The sequence below is a fragment of the Sitophilus oryzae genome, unplaced genomic scaffold (assembly GCF_002938485.1).
Source record: "Sitophilus oryzae breed Bouriz unplaced genomic scaffold, Soryzae_2.0 scaffold_1518_pilon_pilon, whole genome shotgun sequence".
Lineage (NCBI taxonomy): Eukaryota > Metazoa > Arthropoda > Insecta > Coleoptera > Curculionidae > Sitophilus > Sitophilus oryzae.
Window position 1 is genome coordinate 1,071,606 of NW_022146190.1, and position 21,562 is coordinate 1,093,167.

Genomic DNA, 21,562 nt, shown 5'->3' on the forward strand with positions numbered 1-21,562 from the left:
ATTTTAGAAATTTCTTTTTTGTGACTTTATCAATAACCAATTCATTTGTGTTTTGTTTGTTTTCTTTCATGTTTTTCTGTTTTATTTTTAAAATTTAATAAGAATTTGATTGCTTCGAGTGTCTTGAATTTGAAATTGTTGAAACTACGGCAACCTCGCATGACGCAAGCTCGACACGGCGGCGCGACAAAGGAGCAGTTTCCAGTGATGCGCCGTTCTCGTGGCTGACGGCCGACGCGACGGTTGGGCTGTCGATGGAATTGTTGAAATACATAGAAAAAATAGCGAAAAAACAAAATACGTATTTAAAAATGTTGAGTGAAACATGTATTTTCTTAGATTGAAAATAGTTCGGAAAGTGGCGGTAAGAGACAATAATTCTCAACATTTATTCATTCAGAAAGGTATTCAAAGTAATGTGTGCTTTTCAAGGTGTTTTGTAAATCAGTGGTTCAAATTGTGATGAGGCCTATATGAAAATAATGTGTTAAAAATGGGGACTGTTATTTTAGTAGTTATTATAATAGCATGTACAAGTAAAGCAGCACAGTGAAGTGTATTTTAGTTAAGTGTATTTCGAAAAAGAGAACTGTCACAGTTACATCGATCTGTCATAAGTATCTTTTTAATGTTGGGTAAGTTTTTAATTTAACTTTTTTAACACATTTTTTAACACATTATTAAACATTTAACTTTTAATTTATTTTATGTAATAATATCACAATCTTAAAAATGTAATGCATCTCTGCAAACTCCTCAGGTGTTGTGATTTTATGACTTACTTTTAACATATACTTTCTTGTCCCTATGGCAACACAGTGCGTCGAATTAACTGAAATCCGGGCTGGATTCGGGTAATTGGATGTAGTTGGCGATATCTGCCGACGGTTCTCAAAATGTTGCGATTTTTTTTTAATTTTCAAAGTTAAATAACTCGGTTATTTTCAATTTATTTTAAAAATGGTAAAGAGAAAATATGTTTATTTTGACCAGATCTACCAGCCCTTAAAATATCTGCACTCATTTCTGGGACACCCTGTATATGCTCACAAAATTTCATTTCAATACAAACTGTCCTCCTTGGAACCTCCGTGTCGTATGAGAGGCGCCACCGTGTACTTGTTTACTGCACTTATATCTACGACACCCTGTATAAATACTTGGAGGGGGTCATGAATATAAAAAACAAGATTTTAGGAAAAATGCCTTTAATAGGGTTTAGATATTATATACACTTCCATAGAATTTGTAGTGTTGATATCCCTAATAACATCATCGTCCAATTGTTTGTTCTTCTTACTCCCGAAATTTCCATTCTCCCTTGAACTTCGGGATACACTGGACTGTATGTCTTAAAATACCAAACCATCATTTCCAAATCTCCCAAGTCCTGTGTGGTTTTATTTATGGCACGTTCTCTGAAAACTGTAATTCCATCTCCGCCGTTAGATAGAAAACTAGACGTAACTACTGTATAATTCCGTCCTCTGTTTAATGTCTCATAGACAGGTATTAGGCAACTGCCACACCTAACTAGAACACTTTCAACTCTGGAGTAAGGTGGATTGGACATATCCACTTGCAGGCGAATCCCGGAAACTTGTGGGAATTCTCCTTTGGAGGTGTCTCCTTCCGATCTAACCATTTGTTCCAAAGCGTACAGCAAATTGGAACCGGTTAAAGTTAGTGTTACAACTTGGTTACCGAATGGTAGAGCTCTGAGTAGATCATCGCGGGAAACAGAGTAGTCGTAACGGTGTGGTTTGATGGTGTTTCTCATACCACCTGCGTTGTAGATTCCTATGGGAGCGATGGTCCATCTGTCGGTCGTTAGTGACGCGACGTAAGCTACGTGAACATCAGTTATAAAATTCCCAAAGTTGCACTCTTTTAAACGGCATGAATCAGAATGACCATCCAATACAACTCTTGAAAAGCCTACTTTTTCTTGAGTTAATTTGGCCATAGTAGGTCTATAAACTTCAAGTAATCCCAAAACATCTTTTTGCTGAGCTATACTGTTATCCAGAAATATCGGTTGTCCGGAAACGTGTTTTAGTTTGCCTCTAGTGTCAAAAGCGACCTTTAGCACACCTAAGTACTTGGTATAAGCATAGGCTTGGACTACCGGCACTCTTTTACCCGAAGTTTGAGTTATTATTTTAGGATAAACGTCTTCTTTAGTTTCCGAATCCGGCTCTTTTCCGTTCCATAGAAAGGTGTTTGTGTGGCCTCCGATGACTATATCAACTTCCTTTACTTCTCTAGCGATTTTTTTGTCTACTTCGTAACCAGAATGTCCGAGAGCTATAATGATTTTTACACCTTCATTAACAAGTCTCTTGGCCTCTTTTCTGACCTCTCGGACTTCGTCGAGGATTACTACCTTTCCCGGTGAAGATGATGTGGTAGTTTTGGGGGTTAGATATCCTACAACGCCTACTTCGTACCCTCCTCGCACTTGTAATATGACGGATTTCTGTATTTTTAACAGAGAGGGTTCATTTCTGTAATCTAGGTTGGCAGCTACAAATGGCGCATCTACTGCATTGACAAACTTCGCCAAAACTGCGGGTGTCAAGTCGAATTCATGGTTTCCTAGTGCCTAAAACCAAGAGTTAATTAGTATATTTACAATTGTTTCTTTTTTCTTCAACCATCAATTTATATATGTCGCAGGCATATCGAACAACGGCATTTTGCAAAAAGACTAGGCTTATTATAAAACGCCGGCGTTTTTAACAAAGGAAGGATACTTTACAAAGAGCCTATCTGAATGCATGGTTTCCTAGTGCCTAAAACCAAGAGTTAATTAGTATATATAAAATTGTTTTTTTTTCTTCAACCATCAATTTATATATGTCGCAGGCGTATCAAATAGCGGCATTTTGCAAAAAGACTAGGCTTATTATAAAACGCCGGCGTTTTTAACAAAGGAAGGATATTTTACAAGAGCCTATCTGAATGCATGGTTTCCTAGTGCCTAAAACTAAGAGTTAATTAGTATATATACAATTGTTTTTTTTTCTTCAACCATCAATTTATATATGTCGCAGGCATATCGAATTACGGCACTTTGCAAAAAGACTAGGCTTATTATAAAACACCGGCATTTTAACAAAGGAAGGATATTTTACAAGAGCCTATCTGAATGCATGGTTTCCTAGTGCCTAAAACTTAGAGTTAATTAGTATATATACAATTGTTTTTTTTTCTTCAACCATCAATTTATATATGTCGCAGGCATATCGAATAATGGCACTTTGCAAAAAGACTAGGCTTATTATAAAACGCCGGCATTTTTAACAAAGGAAGGATATTTTACAAAGAGCCTATCTGAATGCATGGTTTCTTAGTGTCTAAAACTAAGAGTTAATTAGTATATATACAATTGTTTTGGTTTGTATATATACTAATTAATTAAATCCTGTTTTAGGACTTCTATATAAAACAGTTCATTATTTATTCTTAAATAGAAATGAAACACAGAAAAAAGTGACCGTAATATTCTGAGATTATTCCCTAAACTTTTTTTTGGATTAACAATATTTACATTTACATTGCATTTTGGTTTGCATTGCATAATGGGTAGTTCTCTCATTTCAAAGACTAACAACAAATCGATAGGAATAAAATATTGATACCGTGAGGAGGCGCCACCCGTGCTCCTCTGGTTCAGTCCGCCCCTGAAGAATCAGAGTGTAGTAACTAAATAAGATATTAATATTAAGGTTTTAATTTTGTATTTAAAATTATGTTACTTATAATTATAATTTATGAAATAGGGTTCAAGTTATTTTCGTCTACACAAAATAAAATTTTGACATAAACTATTGTTTTTGTATAGACAAAAATGGGGTATTTTTATTATAAAGCGTAAATTATTCAATATGCTGATGTCCATAGCTGAGTAAACTTTGATCATTTTTCAATCTGCCTGGCCTTGATTTGGCATTTTGTAAAATGACTGAACATAGGCAGTCTTTTTGCAGAAGTGTACTGAAAATATCGTCATTGTTTAATATGCCTAATTCTGATTAGGCTTTTTGTAAAAATTACTTCTTTTGTTTAAAAATCTGGCGTTTTGTAATATGCCTAGTCTTTTTGCAAAAAGCCGGATTATTCTATACGCCTGCGAAATATATACAGGGTTATTTCTTACGATGTTCTCTATGAGTATCTCGGAAACTATTGGAGACAGAGTCGGTTAAATGGGGAAAGAGTTGCAGTTTTGTGATGTGATAAATATTATACGCCTTTCAGATTTTTGAAAAAGTTCATGGCTTACTAGATATTTCGAAATAAAAAACAAATTTTGACTATTTTAAAAATTGTCCCTAATTCCATTATAATCTATTTTAGACAAACCATAGATAGAAGTTGTATATAATTACATCCCTAATGAGGTTGTGTTCTCCGATTTTTTCTAAAGCCTGTCATTTTTGACATATGATACAAACTTATGTTTTTTTAAATGGAAACCATAGTTGGCCATGACTTCATAAAAAGCGCCATTTTTTAAGCTTTTCACCGATATAAGCTATAATATGTTTTCTTCGAAAAATTACTGAGTTATAGCCAATTCTTATCATTTTTAAACAATTTCACTTAGTTCACTGTCACATCCAAATTTTGTAAATTAAAATAAACAAAAATTGTAAATATGAATTTTTCAAACCAAGAAAAGCGTGTAGGATTATTGATTCAACTTTTCTTGACTATACATTTTCGAGGATACGTTGACCGGTGAATGTTACGTTTTTTAGAGAACGGTTTTCAAGACATGTTAGAAAAGTTCAATTTAGTTATAGCCAATTCTTATCTTTTTTGACTAATTTAAATTGCATGGTATTCTCATTCTGTTCTGGTTTATTATAACTTCTAAAAAGTCAGAATATATTACTAAACGGTTCTTTACAATTTACATTACACAAACTAAAACTTAAAAAAATAATATCACTACATACACTTTAAGTTACTTTAGAAAATGTTCAAAAAATCCGCCATTGTTTTGAGTTGCATCTTTTTAAAACTGAATTACTACATATTCTCACAGAAGGACCGGTCGACTTAATTAAACTTCTGTCGTACCGCCACTTCGAGTGCCTCTCTTAGAATAGATTGTCGCTTAGAGTAAATTGTCACTTTGTACAATTATACAATTGACACTTAAAATAAATTGTCACTTAGAATATTTTATACGTCGACTTGACGAGTATGTCACGGCATGTTTAATTTTTTACGAAAAACATCGAGAGAATACTGTTTCCTCCTTTACAGATGCCCCGTAGCTACAGAACGGATCGACGTACTGTACTTTACATATTATGTATATATGTTTTTTTTCGAAAAATTATAGTTATATCGAATTCTTATCATTTTTAAACAATTTCACTTAGTTAGCTATGGAAACAAGATCAATCGTTGTGAAATGTGAAACTGTCACTTCCAAACTTTGTAAATTAGGCCAGTAAACGTAGCCGAGTATTATATACAAAGGTGGAAAAAATTAGTAACCAACCGATCTCAACGGGAATATGTAGATAATGATCTCCTATTTAACCCCTCAAAAGTCCCATTCGGTCCCAGTGGGGGAAGTTTGAAAAAAATCCATCTTGGATATATAACATTTCCTGTTAATGAAATGTTATAAGTTTTAAATTCAAGAAGGGATTGGTAACAAGTAAGATCTTTTACAATATGGATGAAAGAAAGATCAAAAAGCAATCTGACATCTATTCTATCAACAGAAGATGTGGCGCCTCCTGACCTATTAAAATAATTTTTTTGCAATTGCAAAGAGAGTCAGTGTTCTAAAAATTGCTCTTGTAGAAAACTGGGTCTTAAATGTTCTGCAAAGTGTGGTGAGTGCAACGGAATCAGTTGCACAAACTTTTGTATTTTAGTTGAAGCGTAAAATGACGCTCAGGATGACGCCATAGCAGATTTTATTTAATAACTTTAATTTAATAATAATTTCATTTAATAAATAGTATTTCAACGTTATTTTTATATTAACACTGATTGGTTTAAAAAACTGGAAAATTTATAAAACGTATAGGAAAAATTGCTCTATCTCTATTACTATTTATTTTAGAAAAACAAAAAGATTGAAGGTAAAATATTCTAAATTAAATTCTCTACAAAAAACATATCTTTAGTTTTTTCGAAAAAAGTTATGCAAACCGAGATATTTGACAAAAACGAAAAAATTCAAGATGGCGGCGATTTTTTTCAAACTTCCCCCACTGAGACCGAATGGGACTTTTGAGGAGTTAAATAGGAGGTCATTATCTACTCATTCCCGTTGAGATCGGTTGGTTACTAATTTTTTCCACCTCAACCTCCAAATTGACTGGCCTAAATTAAAATAAACAAAAATTGTAAATATGAATTTTTCAAATGAAGAAAAGCATAGTATGGTTCAACTTTCTTGACCATACATTTTCGAGGATACGTTGACCGGTGAACGTTACTTACGTTTTTTAGAGAACGGGCTTCAAGACATGTTAGAAAAGTTAAATTTAGGTATTCACGCATCAATAGAGTGGTTCAACATGACTTTCATTATGACACTTTCATTATGTCAGGGACCAATTGGATGGGCCTCCTCGATCACCTGACTTATGCATTTTAATTTTTTTTATGCGGTATGGTTAACAACAAGGTTTAATAGGTACAATAGGTTTTTGACAAAAGGCAATACGGGAGAAGTTTAATTAAGTCGACCGGTCGTTCTGTTAGTAATTCAGTTTTAAAAAGATGTATTTATATATATATAATATATATATATATATATATATATATATATATATATATATATATATATATATATAGATTTGGTTTGGAACGTTTTCTAAAATAACTTAAAGTGTATGTACTTAGTGATATTATATTTTAAATCTTAGTTTATGTAATGTAAATTGTAAAGAACCATTTAATAATATATTCTCTCTTTTTATAAGTTATGAATCATAAAAAATAAGAATACCATACCAACCAAGTGAAATTAGTTAAGAAAGATAAGAATTGGCTATAACTCAGTATTTTGTCCGAGATTTTTTCATAAAAAAACATTAAAAAAAAAGCTTAAAAAATGGCGCTTTTTCTGAAGTCATGGCCAATTATGGTTTCCATTAAAAAAAACATATGTGTGTGTCATATGTCAAAAATGACAGACTTTAGAAAAAATTGGAGAATACAAATTCATTAGGGATGCGATTATCTACCTACAACTTTTATCTGAAAACTTTTTGTGTAAAATAGATTATAATGGAATTAGGGACAATTTTTAAAATAGCCAAAATTTGTTTTTTTTCAAAACATCTAGTAAGCCATGAACTTTTTTAAAAATCTGAATGGCGCATATTTATGATCCCACAAAACTGCAATTCTTTCCCCATTTAACCAACTCTATCCACCCTTTATATATGTTGCAGGCGTATAGAACAATCCGACTTTTTGCAAAAAGACAATTAAGACATTAATCATATTACAAAACGCCGGCTTTTTAAACAAAAAGGAGTAATTTTTACAAAAAGCCTAATCAGAATTAGGCATATTAAATAATGACGATATTTTCTGTACACTTCTGCCAAAAGACTGCCTATTTTCAGTCATTTTACAAAATGCCAAATCAAGGCCAGGCAGATTGAAAAATGATCAAAGTTTAGTCAGCTATGGGCATCAGCATATTGAATAATTTACGCTTTATATATATTTATAGGGCTTGAAAAAGCTCACCAAGATTGGGCGAAACGTCGCATAAAAAATGTTTTCCATAATAATTGTATTATCACAATAAAATTCATACTCAGGAAAAAAAACATAATGTATTCTATATATTAGTATTAAAACATAATTATTTTAAAACATAATTATTAGTATTAAAAACATAATGTATTCTATATATAAGCATTGTTGGTCTTGGGTGCCGGTTTTCATGTGTACTATGAAATGTAGCGTCAGTACTAATGGTCAAGTACTAATAGAATCTAGCGTCAGATTAAGTGATTATGTAATAAATACTTCGTATTTTTGCTCACTTCTACTTACTAGATTGCCATAACGACTCACTCCTATACATGTAAACACCGACCTAAAGGTTCGCTTGTCAGCGGGGTATCTGTTAATATATGCATATAAAAACTATTAAAACTCTGTTTCAAATTTATATTATTTCTGCCTATTGTGTAATTGATTTTATGCAAATTGGTGTACCTATGTCCGCATTAAATGCAAAAGTGAATACGCAGTAACGGTAAAATTATTTGTGCATTCGTCTGAGCGCCTCGACATGTACTGATAAGTCTCCACTTGGCAATGGCCATCAATAATCGTGATCCTTTTGTCTTGGACCATTTTTACCGACAAGAATGGAAACGTGACCATTGAGAAATAATTGCACAATAAACCACTCACATAATATGGCAAATATATGCCAATAACTTTAAATATAGATAGGTACCCACCAAAGACATTATAAAGATAGACCGAACATCTCATTCATAAATACTCGTTGGTAGTGTATCATGGTACCCACAGTTTTTGATTTTTTCATATGAAACATAATGCGAACGTGGCAATTTAGGTTAATACCCTAATTTTATAAGGAGATTACCGACGACAGCATAATAAATACCCGGAAAACCAGGAATATATCTATAATATTCCTTAATGGGTATATACAGGGTGGTCCGAATTATATTCCGGAAACTTCAGCAGCATATTCTGCAGATAAAAATAAGTAAAAAAGTTCGTATAAATGTATGTCCTAAAATGCTTTGTTTCGGAGATACAGGGTGTAGAAGTTTCATTTTTATTTCGATTTTTTCCGAATAAAGGTTGATTCTCACTATACCTTCCATAGATGGGATTTTTCCTGCCCTTCTAAAGAAGGGTCAGGAAATAGCTACACACCATCTATTAAACATTACAAGAAGCAGCTTAGCGATGGGATATATACCAACCATCTGGAGAAGAGCTAAAGTCATCTTCATACCCAAAATAGGCAAAACTGACTGGGCTAACCCCAAATCATTTAGGCCTATTAGTCTCACATCGTTCATATTAAAAACGATGGAGAAAGTAGTGGACAACCATATTAGAGTAAATCATCTACAGGTTAAGCCACTGCACGATAGTCAGCATGCATATAGAGCGGGCAGATCCACAGAAACTGCTCTGTACCAGTTAACTGAGCTAATACAGGCAAGCCTGGATAGCAAAGAAACAGCACTTTGTGCCTTCTTGGACATTGCAGGGGCGTTTGACAATATACCTCACAAGGTGGTCAAGCGATCTCTTGAAACAAGAGGGGCGAACAGTACGATAATTCGCTGGTTTTGGGAAATGCTCTCAACACGAACAGCAGAGGCTGAGATAGGTACCAAAACTGTAGTTGTTAAAACAACGCAAGGAACTCCACAAGGTGGAGTGACCTCCCCCCTACTGTGGAGCTTGGTAGTGGATGAACTACTGGAAGAATTAACTCTAGCGGGAATACACTGCATAGGGTCGCAGATGACATAGTCATCATTGCACAGGGGAAACATGAAGGCACCCTGTGTGATATTATCCAAAGAGGATTCCGCATCGCTGAGAGATGGTGCAGGACTGTCGGGCTGAGTATTAACTCAGATAAAACCGCAGTAGTGCCATTCACCAGAAAGCGAAGTTTGAAAAACTTGAAAAGAATCCATCTAGATGGAAAGGAAATACTGCCATCACAGGAAGTGAAATATCTGGGAATAACCCTGGATAGTAAACTTCTCTGGAACAGGCATATTAAGAACATTACCAGCAAAGCCACAAAGGCTCTCATGATATGCAGAAGACTGGCGGGAAATAGGTGGGGCTGCGCCCCTAACATTTTGCGCTGGATGTATACCATGATAGTAAGACCCATGATTACTTATGGAGCAGTTGCTTGGTATACAAAACTAGAGCAACGTACAGCAAGGCAAACCCTGTGCAAAGTACAGAGACTGGCATGTATCTGCATCACAGGTGCCATGAGAACATGTCCAACAGCAGCAATGGAGGTCATTCTAGACCTAACACCACTGCATATTGTCGTCGGTAGTTATGCCAATGCGACAATGATTAGAATGGTCATTGACGGAAACAGTACTGGGAGAATTTTCAGGTCAGGGGCTTGGAACACCCTCAAAAAGAAAATTCCACTTCTCCAACTCCCAGTGGATGACATACCAAGAATTTACAACTTTGAGAAACACCTCACTGTAGTATTGAGTAATAAAAAGGATTGGAAGAAAGAAACGCTTACTCAGCATATAAAAGACCATACCATCACGTGGTATACTGATGCTTCCAAAACCAAAGCAGGGACAGGGATAGGAGTATTTGGGCCGAAAACTGAATACTCCGAACCAATGGGCACCTACCCCAGTATCCTTCAGGCAGAAATTTGCGCTATCGAAAGATGCGTACAATTTATCTTGGATAGGAACTATCGAAAACAGGAAATTGCCATCCTATCCGATAGTCAAGCAGCACTTAACGCGATCAACTCAGTAACCATCAATTCGAAGTTGGTCAAAGAATGCCTAGAGAAGCTCAACAAATTAGGCAAAGAAAATAAAGTCCTCCTACTCTGGGTGCCTGCTCACCAAGGGATAGAAGGCAATGAAAAAGCAAATGATCTACTAGGAAAGGAGCGAACACTCCACTAACTGGACCAGAACCGTTCTGTTTTCCAAACGGGAACCAACTGAAAGCGGAACTGAAGAATCTGGAAGACTCCATCCGTAACTTGGAATGGGTGTCCTCCAACGGTCTAAGACACTCGAAAAAGTTCCTTAGAACTTATGACCGAGAAAAATCAAAGGTTTTCCTTGATTTAAGTAAAAACAATCTTCGGATTGTCACGGGGTTTCTAACAGGACACTGTCTCCTCAACGAACACCTCAGTAGGCTGAAACTGAGAAACAACGGCGAATGCAGATTTTGTGGGGAAAATGGGGAAACACCAGAACACCTTATCACTGAGTGCGCCGAGACGACGACCATTCGTGCCATGAACTTTGGCACGTCTGATGTCGAGGATGGAGAGCTGGCCTCTGTGGAGCCGTCTCAGATACTGGCTTTTCTCAAAGCCCTGAGACTGTATGATGAGTTATAACTCGTTATAACTCAAGAAAGGGGAACACACAATAGATCTGTAAGGTCGCGGTGATTAACTCCCCTTCTAAACATTCTACATTCATACCTTCCATATCAGCTCCCTTCCGTTTCCTTTCCGTTTATATAAAGGCTGTACTTAAACTGCCATTAAACGGTAGCTTACTAAAATGCCGTTAATAGGTATGACGTCGTTGATGTGACGCACATGATATCCAATCCAACAAAAAAGAGTGAAACCAATGCAATAAGATCACGCTATAAGCAAAAAAAAAATATAAGAAAGTCTTGGTCGGCGTGAGATTTGAACCCCGGACCATTCGCTCACGAAGCGATAGTTTTCAAGTTTCAAGTTTCAAAGCATTTATTGAGAATGTCTCCTTAAATACAATAAAAAGGTGCTATATACAATATATACAATAAATAAAATAACATGATAAGATGGTATGTTGTTCTTCTGACGAAGCACTCAACCATCTAAGCGAACCCTGTGAACAGGGGGGCCGATGTTTGCCCTAGGTAGCTCTTTTATTGACCGGGCGAGGACTGCATGTTCCGCTTTTGCTCACACATGCATTGGGAGTATAGAGGCAATGCCGACGTGCTTTACTTTAATAAATATGTTGGTTACTTAAATCAGATCCGTAGAATCGGAGGAAAAAACTCTTAAAAAACCTTCGTAATATCTAGTAGATTTTCGGTAATTTTATTGTTTGTATGTTTAGTTGTGATGTAGTAGTCTTCAGCCTATTCTGCAACTGATGTACATATTTTATGTACACGGTTGAGAGTAGCGATGGGAACTATCGAATGGTTACTGAATGAATGATTTCAACTATCGAATGGTTTTATTCGAATAAAATCATTCATTCATTTGTTTACTAAAGCATATGTGACCAAACCAAATCTCGCCGTGCGACTAAATGGTTATCGTTGCGCCACGACTATCGAATGCTTTTGATAAATGAAATTTAGTATTCGTTTGATTTTTGTGTGCGTCAGTGCATTATAAGTTCTTCCAAATTTTTATAACTTCGCCTTGTAAATACTATGCTATTTTTGCGTTTATTAAAATATTTAAAATACTAAAATAGTAGTTTTTTTTAATTGATTGTGTGCGAAGTGGTCAAAATTTTTCCGAAAATTTGCGTGATTTTCCGTAGCCCGATCTTTCAATTATTTAATTTTATATGGTATATTATGGTTAGGTTAGATTGCATTTTTTTAAAGGGAAATTTTGAGAAGTAGCAATTTTTAACAGAGATGAGATGAACTTACAATTAATTTTAAAAATACATATTTGTATTTTAGATGTTTTAATAATATGAATTAGTTGAACTTAATAATCATATTTAAGTAATGTGGTTAAGTAAATATAGTTATCGAACTCAAATTTTGGGGTGAGAAAATTAAATTCAAAGTTTTATTTTTTTTATTTTGTTTATGCTAATTCTCTTACTTATATTATCAAATGATTGTAAATTTTTTTTTGTTAATAGGTATAACAAATTATTACTGTTATTATTTATTAAACCAGTCTTTGCTTAAAAACATTAAAACCATTTTCCTACATCCAAAATAAAAAGTATTATTGCAGTGTAACAACAGAATATTAATAAAAAATGCAAACATATAGACATATACTATCCCTAACTAACTAATGCTAAAAGAATAATATTCTTTGCTAATACCAACTAATACGAATATATGGCAACAGCGCCCTTCATAATATATTTTCTGTGTAAATAAATACTAGCACCTCGATAAAAAAAATAATGTGTCCTTATCTTTATTTGACTCAGCAAAAAATCAAAAATGCCGGCTTCTTTCATAGCATTGCCACCGACCGCTGTCGGGTTTCTAGGAAAGAGACCTACGTCGCCGGACGACAAATAAAATCCAGTTTATATTTTATTAAAATCGATCCTGACGAATAAATGAATTTGATAAATGAATGAATTTTATAAATGAATGGTTTTTCTGCCGAATTACTAGAATACAATATTTCAAGGCAGATGACGCATCTATTCGATAATTTTTATTCGAATAGTTTTCGACGAATGTTTTTTACTAGCTATTCGAATTATTCGAATGTAAATGCAACTATCGAATGTTTCGATAGTATTATCGAAAGTTCCCACTACTAGTTGCGAGTAATTTTGAATCTTAGGATTTTTGATTTACGTTTTGTGTGTCCATTGTGGTCAGCGTCTATAATTATTTAAATGCTCTGAGTTAGAACATTACTCACTTTGTATGTAGGTATAACAAATTATATCTGCAAATGTTTCATATTTATCATACGTTGCCATTTTTGTTATATTATATTTGATTAGGATTGTCTAAATTCGTCGTTCTATTATTCGTTTATTGTCTCTAATCCAGTATTTTCGTGTAAATGTGCTATACGAGTATATCTGTCATATCCGGCGATTTTCCTTAGTGTCTTATTTTGTAACCGTTGTAGTCGCAGTCTTTGTTTATTTGAGATCTTAATCCATACTGGGCATGCGTATGTTAGGGTAGGCTTGAGTATAGTTTTATAAAGCAATATTTTATTATCTACCGTCATATGCGATCTAGGTGACAGTAAAGAATACAATTTCTGTAATGCTGCGTAAGTCTGTTGTATCCTATAGGTCGTATTTGATACGAATGACAGCCGCTTGTCAATTTTAATACCAAGATACTTGACACAGGATTTTGGCTGAATAGCTGTACCATCAATTTTTAATGGTTCATGGACAGTTACGTTACTAATTTTCTGTGTAAGAAGTAATTGTTCCGTTTTTGTAGAATTGATCTTTATTTTCCACTTTTCGAAATAAGGCAATAGTCTCAATAGGTGATACTTCAGTTGTTTATTGGCAATATTCACGTAGTAAGAGGAAGCATATAAAACAGTGTCATCCGCGTATTGTCCAAAGTTTGTATTTGGATATCGAGGAATGTCAGCGGTATATAAAGAGTATAGTAGTGGTGCGATTACTGTGCCCTGTGGGACACCAGCGCGTATAAGTTTTTGAGAAGACAGAGAATTGCCCACCCTCACTCGGAAGTAACGACCTTGGAGATAGGATTTTATTAGATTTACAATATGTAGGGGATAATTATGTATAAAGAGGAGCTTGTAAAGAAGACCTTCATGCCAGACAGCATCGAAGGCCTTCTCCACATCCAGAAATAAGGCTAGAGTAGACTGCTGTCGCTGGAATCCCGTCTGTGCATCGTGTATCATTCTTGCAGCAAGTAGAGTGGTGTTGTGTCCGCGTCTGAAACCGAATTGTTCACTAGGCAATGTTTTGTTATTTTCTGCGTGTTTTGTTGTTCGTGTAATATAAGTTTTTCAGATACTTTTGCCATTGTATTCAATAATGCTATAGGCCTGTAGCTTCCTGGTTTCGTTGCATCTTTTCCTACTTTATATATTGGTGTTACTATTGCTTCTTTCCAGGCAATTGGAAAGTATTGGATTCGGACAATAGCATTAATCAAATACAGCAACTGCACTTGTGCTTTTCTCGGCAATTTTTTAAGAAGTAGGTAGCTAATACCATCTGGACCAGGCGCTTTATTGTTTGAAAAGCTCCTGATTGCCATTTTTAAGTTTTTATGTGATATATATGTGTCGCGTTTTGCTTGTTCATCCATTTCCGATCTAGGTAGATTAGTAATGCATTCATCAATATCTCGCTGTTCGTTAGTTGTACTTGGTCGTGGAGTGTGAACTGTTGCAAACTGCTTAGCGAACATCTCGGATTTCTGTTTGTCGTCAAAAGCTTCTATGTTATTGTCTTCCAATGTCGGAATAGTCCGAAATGTTTTAGTCAGTATTTTTGTCATTTTCCATAGAGAGTTGTCTCTTATATTTAGGCCTTGTAATTTAGTTTGCCAGATATTATTTTTGTGTTGAGCTATTTTTAGAGTAATCTGTCCGGACAATAGATTGAATTGCTCTCTATCTTGTGGTCGTCTATGTCTTTGCCATATTTTTCTTAGGTTGTTCCGCGCTTTGATTAGGTCCGTTATTTCTTCAGGTAAGACGTCTTCTCTAGGCCTGATACGCACTTTCTTACCAATGACAGCTCGAGCGTTTTGAATTAAGTCAGTAAAACGCTCCACCTCTCTATTGATGTCCTGTGCTGTGCTTATATTATTGTTTATTTGAAGATTTTGATTGATAAGATTTTTATATTGATCCCAGTTGGCATTATTGTATGTCCATGCTAGGTTGGTATAGTTTTGTGTGTTAATATTACTTGATATTGAGAAAAATACCGGAAGATGATCGGAGTTAAGTTCATTTTTTGTGGATAGTTGGATATATTGAGTAATATTTTTATTTAATACTATATCTATATACGTTGGGGTCATGCCATTGAGGGGTATATGGGTGGGAGTAGAGGTGTGTAAGAGCGCAACATTATTGTTAAGCGTATATGTATATAGGTTTAGTCCACTAGTGTTATTTACGTGATTTTTCCAGGCTATGTGTCGCGCATTTAAATCACCCATTAATAATACTCGAGGGAAAGGAGAAATAAGATTGTCTAAGTCATTGTGAGTCAGTGTGTTGGATGGAGGGTTATAGCATGCAACAATATGAGTATCATCACTTAATTTGATAATGATGTGTTCTACGGAACTTTGTAAGTTAATGTTTAATAGCTTATGTGGTATACGTGCTCTTACTAATATTGCTACACCTCCTCCGCGTCTTTGTGTCCTGTCCTGTCGGTGGACACTAAAATGTCTAATTTTTATACGGTCTATGTCAGTAAGTTTAGTCTCACTTATGCACATGATATCAACTTTGTATATTGATAAGAAGTGTATAAGCTCGGACATTTTATGTCTTAGTCCATTGGCGTTCCACAGTACAATGTTCAGTTTAGTCATTATTTGTCAGGTGTAAAATTTAGTCTTGTTGGCGTATTATGTTGTATTTAGTGACTTGGTTTTGTTCAAAGCCAAGCATAACCCTAATCACTTCCATACCCGTGTGAGCATTTTTTAGGAGTTCCTTCAGCGATGCCAAAGCTCGACTTAACTCAGTAAAATTAATCATACGATTTATTTCTTCAGCATCTCGAATGACATCGCTGTAGGAATTCATAAAATTGTCGGCGTTAAACATACCTTCCTCTCGGTCTGTTTTCGCGTAGTTTGATCTAGGTGGTTGGGTGCTACGTTGTTGTGTAACCGTTGCTGCCTCTTGTTCTTTTCTTCTGTTTCTTTCTTCCCAGGCGTTGACTGTCGGTGGTGGTGCTGAACGGTATGTCTGTTTTTGGGGCCCTGATGTTGCAGATTTTCTGTGTTCTAAGCTTTGTAGTTTTTCCTTATATACCGGACATTCCGGGTTGGCTGCTGTATGATCTCCATTGCAGTTTGCACATTTAGCTGGTTGGTCTAGGGGTTTTGTACAGTTGTAGCTATAGTGGTTTTCGGCACATTTCACACATTTTGGGGCTCTTCTACAGTTGTTGGTTGTATGTCCCCAAACTTGACATCTTCGACATTGTATGATTATTCTATCGTTTTTGCGACGTTCCCAGTATACTCTAGTGTATTCGATAACGCTTGCTTTTTCGTTTAGTACTTTTAGCAAGACGTTTTTATTTGTGGTAACCATAAATAGCGGGTAGTTTTCGTTCTTCGTTTTCATTTTATAGACTTCGTTGATTGGTATTTTTAATTCATCTTTTAAGGTTGCTTTGATATTTTCCGTGATAGTATCTTTGTGGAGTCCGCGTAGTACAAAGGCGTGTGAGGCGTTGTCTCTTGGTGTATATGTGTGAAATTCTATTCCTGAATTATCATTCTCTAAGTATTTCTTCAGATTGTCATAGTCTTGGATATTGTTGGTTTGAATGACTGTAGTATTTATATTATACTTCAATGAAAATTCTGCTTTGATGTGTTCTTTGAACTTCTGGATACATGTTTTGTGATCATTGATTGTTCCTTGGAGTACAATTGGGGGAGGTTTTCTCTTTTTCGAGGTTTTGATGTTCTCAAAATTTTTCTTAAACGTACTTTTTGATTTTCGTTTTATTTCGGTTTCGGTGTCTGTTTCCGAATCTGTCGAAGATAGATTTTCGTCATTATTTAGTCTACTAAATTTGTTTGCCGTGGCTGTTTCTGGCGTTCGTTTTCTTTTATTTATTAATGCAGACAGTGGTACTGTGATTTTTGGACTCACAAATAGATCAGAGCTTACTGAAGCAGTGTCCATTTCTCTCGTGGTAGTCTCTTCGTGTTTCCCCTTGGTTATTTGGGAGGTGGATGTTTTTGGCTCAGTATCGGAGATGCCATGCAATTTTTCTAGGTGCTGCTCGATTTCTTTGAGGGTTACACTAATTGCCTCAGTATCAACCTTTTTTGACGTGGCGTTCTTTGTGATTGTCAGTACACTTCTAGCGCAATGTTGACAATTGCGGGTTTTGATGTTGTTTGCAAGAGTTTTACAAGCTTATTTGCCCTTTTCACTATTTTGCTGGTTGTGTCCTGGGTTGGTGCCGAAGATCCCTTGGTGTTAATATTATGGTCGAGGGTCATCCCCCCGATCCAGGAAACATTTGAGTTAGATTCAGATGAATCTATTTTGAATTGTTATAAAAACAAATGCAGTAAAAAATAAATATTTCTTTATCTTCGCGCCACACGAGGTAGATAAATAAATCGGTGCAAAAAACACTCGCAAGTGGCCCTGAACACTGCGTCCGCACGGTACCGCAGCTAGTAGGCGAAGCGATAGCCTCAGCCACGGAGCCACAGGTGCTCTTGCAAAACGCTTATGGCTAGACATTACTTTCCGCCGACATGAACGACGTCACAATATCTATTAACGGCATTTTAGTAGGCTACCGTTTAACGGCTGTTTAAGTACATCGTTATATAAAATATTATATCATGTAAATGAATAGGACAATGCACACTATCCGTTCCGTTTCCCTTCCGTTCCATATCCTTTCCTTCCATAGTTTTTTTTTGTCGGACGGTCTGAGGCGTATCGGAAACAGTGTTGTCATTGTCAAGTTCTTACATTTGTACCAGCTCTGTTAATATTTTGCTGATATTTATTTATTCTTTCACCTCTTAATTAAATCTATTATCTTTTTCAAAAGATACAAATTGTTAAAATAAAGCTTTCGTAATGATATAAATTGTACAATGAAAAGTATGGAACTGATACGGAACAGAAGCTTACGTATAGCGTCAATACAATAAAAAATACGGACCGAATATATAATGTATATGGAATGGAAACGGCAGGTATAGTGAGAACCAACCTTAATTTATAAAGTAACGTCAATATTTGGATGAAAATTGGTGTCTATGAGTTTTTTGACATGACAAATTTGATTTTGATGTCAATGTGACTCCTACTTGTAGAGGGTGCCACCTACGTGTTTTTTAACTTGTTTGAAGAGTAATAACTTTTCGTCCGTACCTATATAAAACTACTGAGTAAAAAAATATACATTTAGGATACTTTTTACGTAAGGAAGGTCTCTTGGTAAAAATCGCTACGAGTAATGGTTCTCGAGATATTTGGAATCGAAATCATCAATACCTGTCATCATTGACATAAATTAAACATGTTGACTAAAGAGTTATTCAGTTATTAGACTGAAATCATAAATTTGACTTGATTTTGTGCAAAAAGTTCAACAGAAAATGTTTTATCATAATTTTTTCGCAGAAAAATTTATAACTAATCTAAAAAAAATAAAATTATTTTTCAAATTTATTATTTCAGTCAAATAACTATCTACTCAACGTGTTTATTTTTTTGTCAATAATGACATGTATTGACTAATTTCATTCTAAATGTCTTGAAAACGGTTGCTCGTAGCGACTTTTACCAAGAGAAATTTTTTACGTAAAAAATAACGGAAATTAATATTTTTTTACTACGTTTTATACAGGTACAGACGAAAAGTTATTACACTTCAAACCAGTTAAAACACATGTAGGTGGCGCCCCCTACAAATAGGAGTCATATTGACATCAAAATCAAATTTCTCATGTCAAAAAACTGCCAGACACCAATTTTCAGCCAAATATTGACGTTACTTCAGAAATTATTTGGAAAAAATCGAAATAAAAATGAAATTTCTACACCCTGTATCTCCGAAACTAAGCATAAACATTTTAGGACATACATTTATACAAACTCTTTTACTTATTTTTATCTGCAGAATATGCAGCCGAAGTTTCCGGAATACAATTCGGACCACCCTGTTACTTTACATTCTCTGTATTTAGCCACCTTTTCTCTGATTTGCCCACCCCCCATCACTACTGTCATGGCTTGTAACGATCGGCAAAAGCTTACAAATGCAAAGGCACCTTTACGTCCGAATTGTTATTATTACTCTCCTATATTCTTATGTGAACTGCGGGGTATACTGTATATATTACCAAACCATCATTTCTAAATCTCCAAATAAGTGCTGCAGGAGTTTGGATTTGGAGGAGTGATGGATAGTTGTGTTTATGGCGCGACCTCTCAAAACTGTGACTTCATCTCCGCTATTACAAAACTAGACGTAACTAAAATATAATTCTGAGATCCGTTTATAGGAATATTACAACTGTCATACCTAACTCCAACGCTTTGATCTCTGGAGTAAAGCGGTTTGGACATTGTGCGTGGAGAGAACAGCACATCGAAAGTGACAATGGATGGGTCTTATGACTAGACAGGACCAAAGTAGATGGGCGCATTAGCACATAGAATCTCAATGGGTGGTGCCCGGTGGCGTAAAGGTACATGCTCTAGTCTACCAATCTGAAGGTGTGGGTTCGATTCCCACACCCGGCATTTCATCAGCCGACTATTTTTATTAAAATAAAAATAGTTTGGGAACCTAGGTCGACTCATCCATAAATGAGTACTTGAGATTCACAATCCTGAGGTAATAATAGGCGGTTGAAGCGTAGTGCTAGCCACATTACCTTCCTTGTATACCGAACGGCTCTAGTATAGCAAGCTGTACCTTGCTACTCCCAAGGCGTTAAACGCGATATACGGGAGCTATTATTATTATCTCCATCTTAAAATTCTATGTGCTATAACGGAGATGGAGTCACAGTTTTCAGAGATAGCGTCATAAACAAAACTATATCCAGGATTATGGAGATTTAGAAATGATAGTTTAGTAATAAATACAGTCCAGTTTACCCCGAAGTTCACAGTATAGGATTTGTAAATACGCGCGCGGACAGTATAATAACAACTCGAACGTAAAGGCGCTTTTGCATTTGTAAGATTTTGTCGATCGGTACAGCTCGCAAAAGTGATGGAAGTGAGTAAATACAGAGAAAAGGTGGGTAAATAGAAGGTGTAAAGTATATGTGAATGGTAAGGGTAAAAACTAACGAATTTTTAAGTAATCAACTGGATTTGTTGAGAATACCAAGTACCAAATACATGTTAAATTATTGTAATTGAATATAATAAACAATATCCATATAATAACGCGTACAGTAATATTTTTTTTTATCTTAAGCATGGTATTTGTCAATATTAAATCTGGGAAAACAGAAAAAGTATCGGTAGACCTCAGAAGAGATAGCTGAATGACAGACATCCATTAAACACTGGTATCTATAAGCAGAACAGAGATATATTTCTGAACCTGGATCCACATTCATCGAAACAAAAAGAAGGGATCTACATAAACCACTGGACGAACCAAGACTACCAAGAAGGGTAGAATAATTTCAATAGTTGTTTACCAATCAGAACAAATAACAGGTCTCTGATGTCAGAATAATATGGTTTCCGTCCTGTCATATATTTATTTATTTACAATACAGTGTCCCCGAAATAAGTGCAGATATTTTAACTGGTAATATACCCCAGAAACACAGGAGCATTTAAGAATTCTATTAATTGGTGAATTGGTACACTGCCATTCACCAACTAATAGAATCATATATCAATTCTCTCTGATGTAGGATAAGTTTCTATTTTCGGAAAATTTCTGAGATTTTTTTTTTGTTTTGACTGACACAAAACAGGTAAGTAGTTGCTAAAATTGAACTAATTAGACAGTTGTGTTGAAGCAAAGGTGCCCAGTGGCGTAGAGGTACAGGCTCTCGTCTACCAATCTCAAGTTAGTGGGTTCGAATCCTACACCCGGCATTTCATCAGCCGACTATTTTTATTAAAATAAAAATAGTTTCGGTACCTAGGTCGACTCAGCCTTAAATGAGTACTTGGGATTCATAATCCTGAGGTAATAATAGGCGGTTGAAGTGTAGTGCTGCCACATTACCTTCCTTGTACCGAACGGCTCTAGCATGGCAAGCTGTACTTGCTACTCCCAAGGCGTTAAACGCTATACACGGGAGCTATTATATTATTATTATTATGTTGAAGCAATGTCAAACATATCACAGCCACCTA

General features: G+C 35.3%; 1 protein-coding gene across 1 annotated transcript; it reads right to left on the reverse strand.

Annotated features, from left to right (window-relative positions):
- Positions 1–1,210: 1,210 nt before the first annotated feature.
- Positions 1,211–14,380, reverse strand: LOC115878591 (protein 5NUC-like). Its single transcript, XM_030895140.1, has 2 exons — positions 13,709–14,380; positions 1,211–2,605 (listed from the first exon to the last, which is right to left on the reverse strand). Exons 1-2 carry the CDS (start codon positions 14,378–14,380, stop codon positions 1,226–1,228), a joined length of 2,052 nt encoding a protein of 683 aa, XP_030751000.1. The 3' UTR covers positions 1,211–1,225.
- Positions 14,381–21,562: the final 7,182 nt, after the last annotated feature.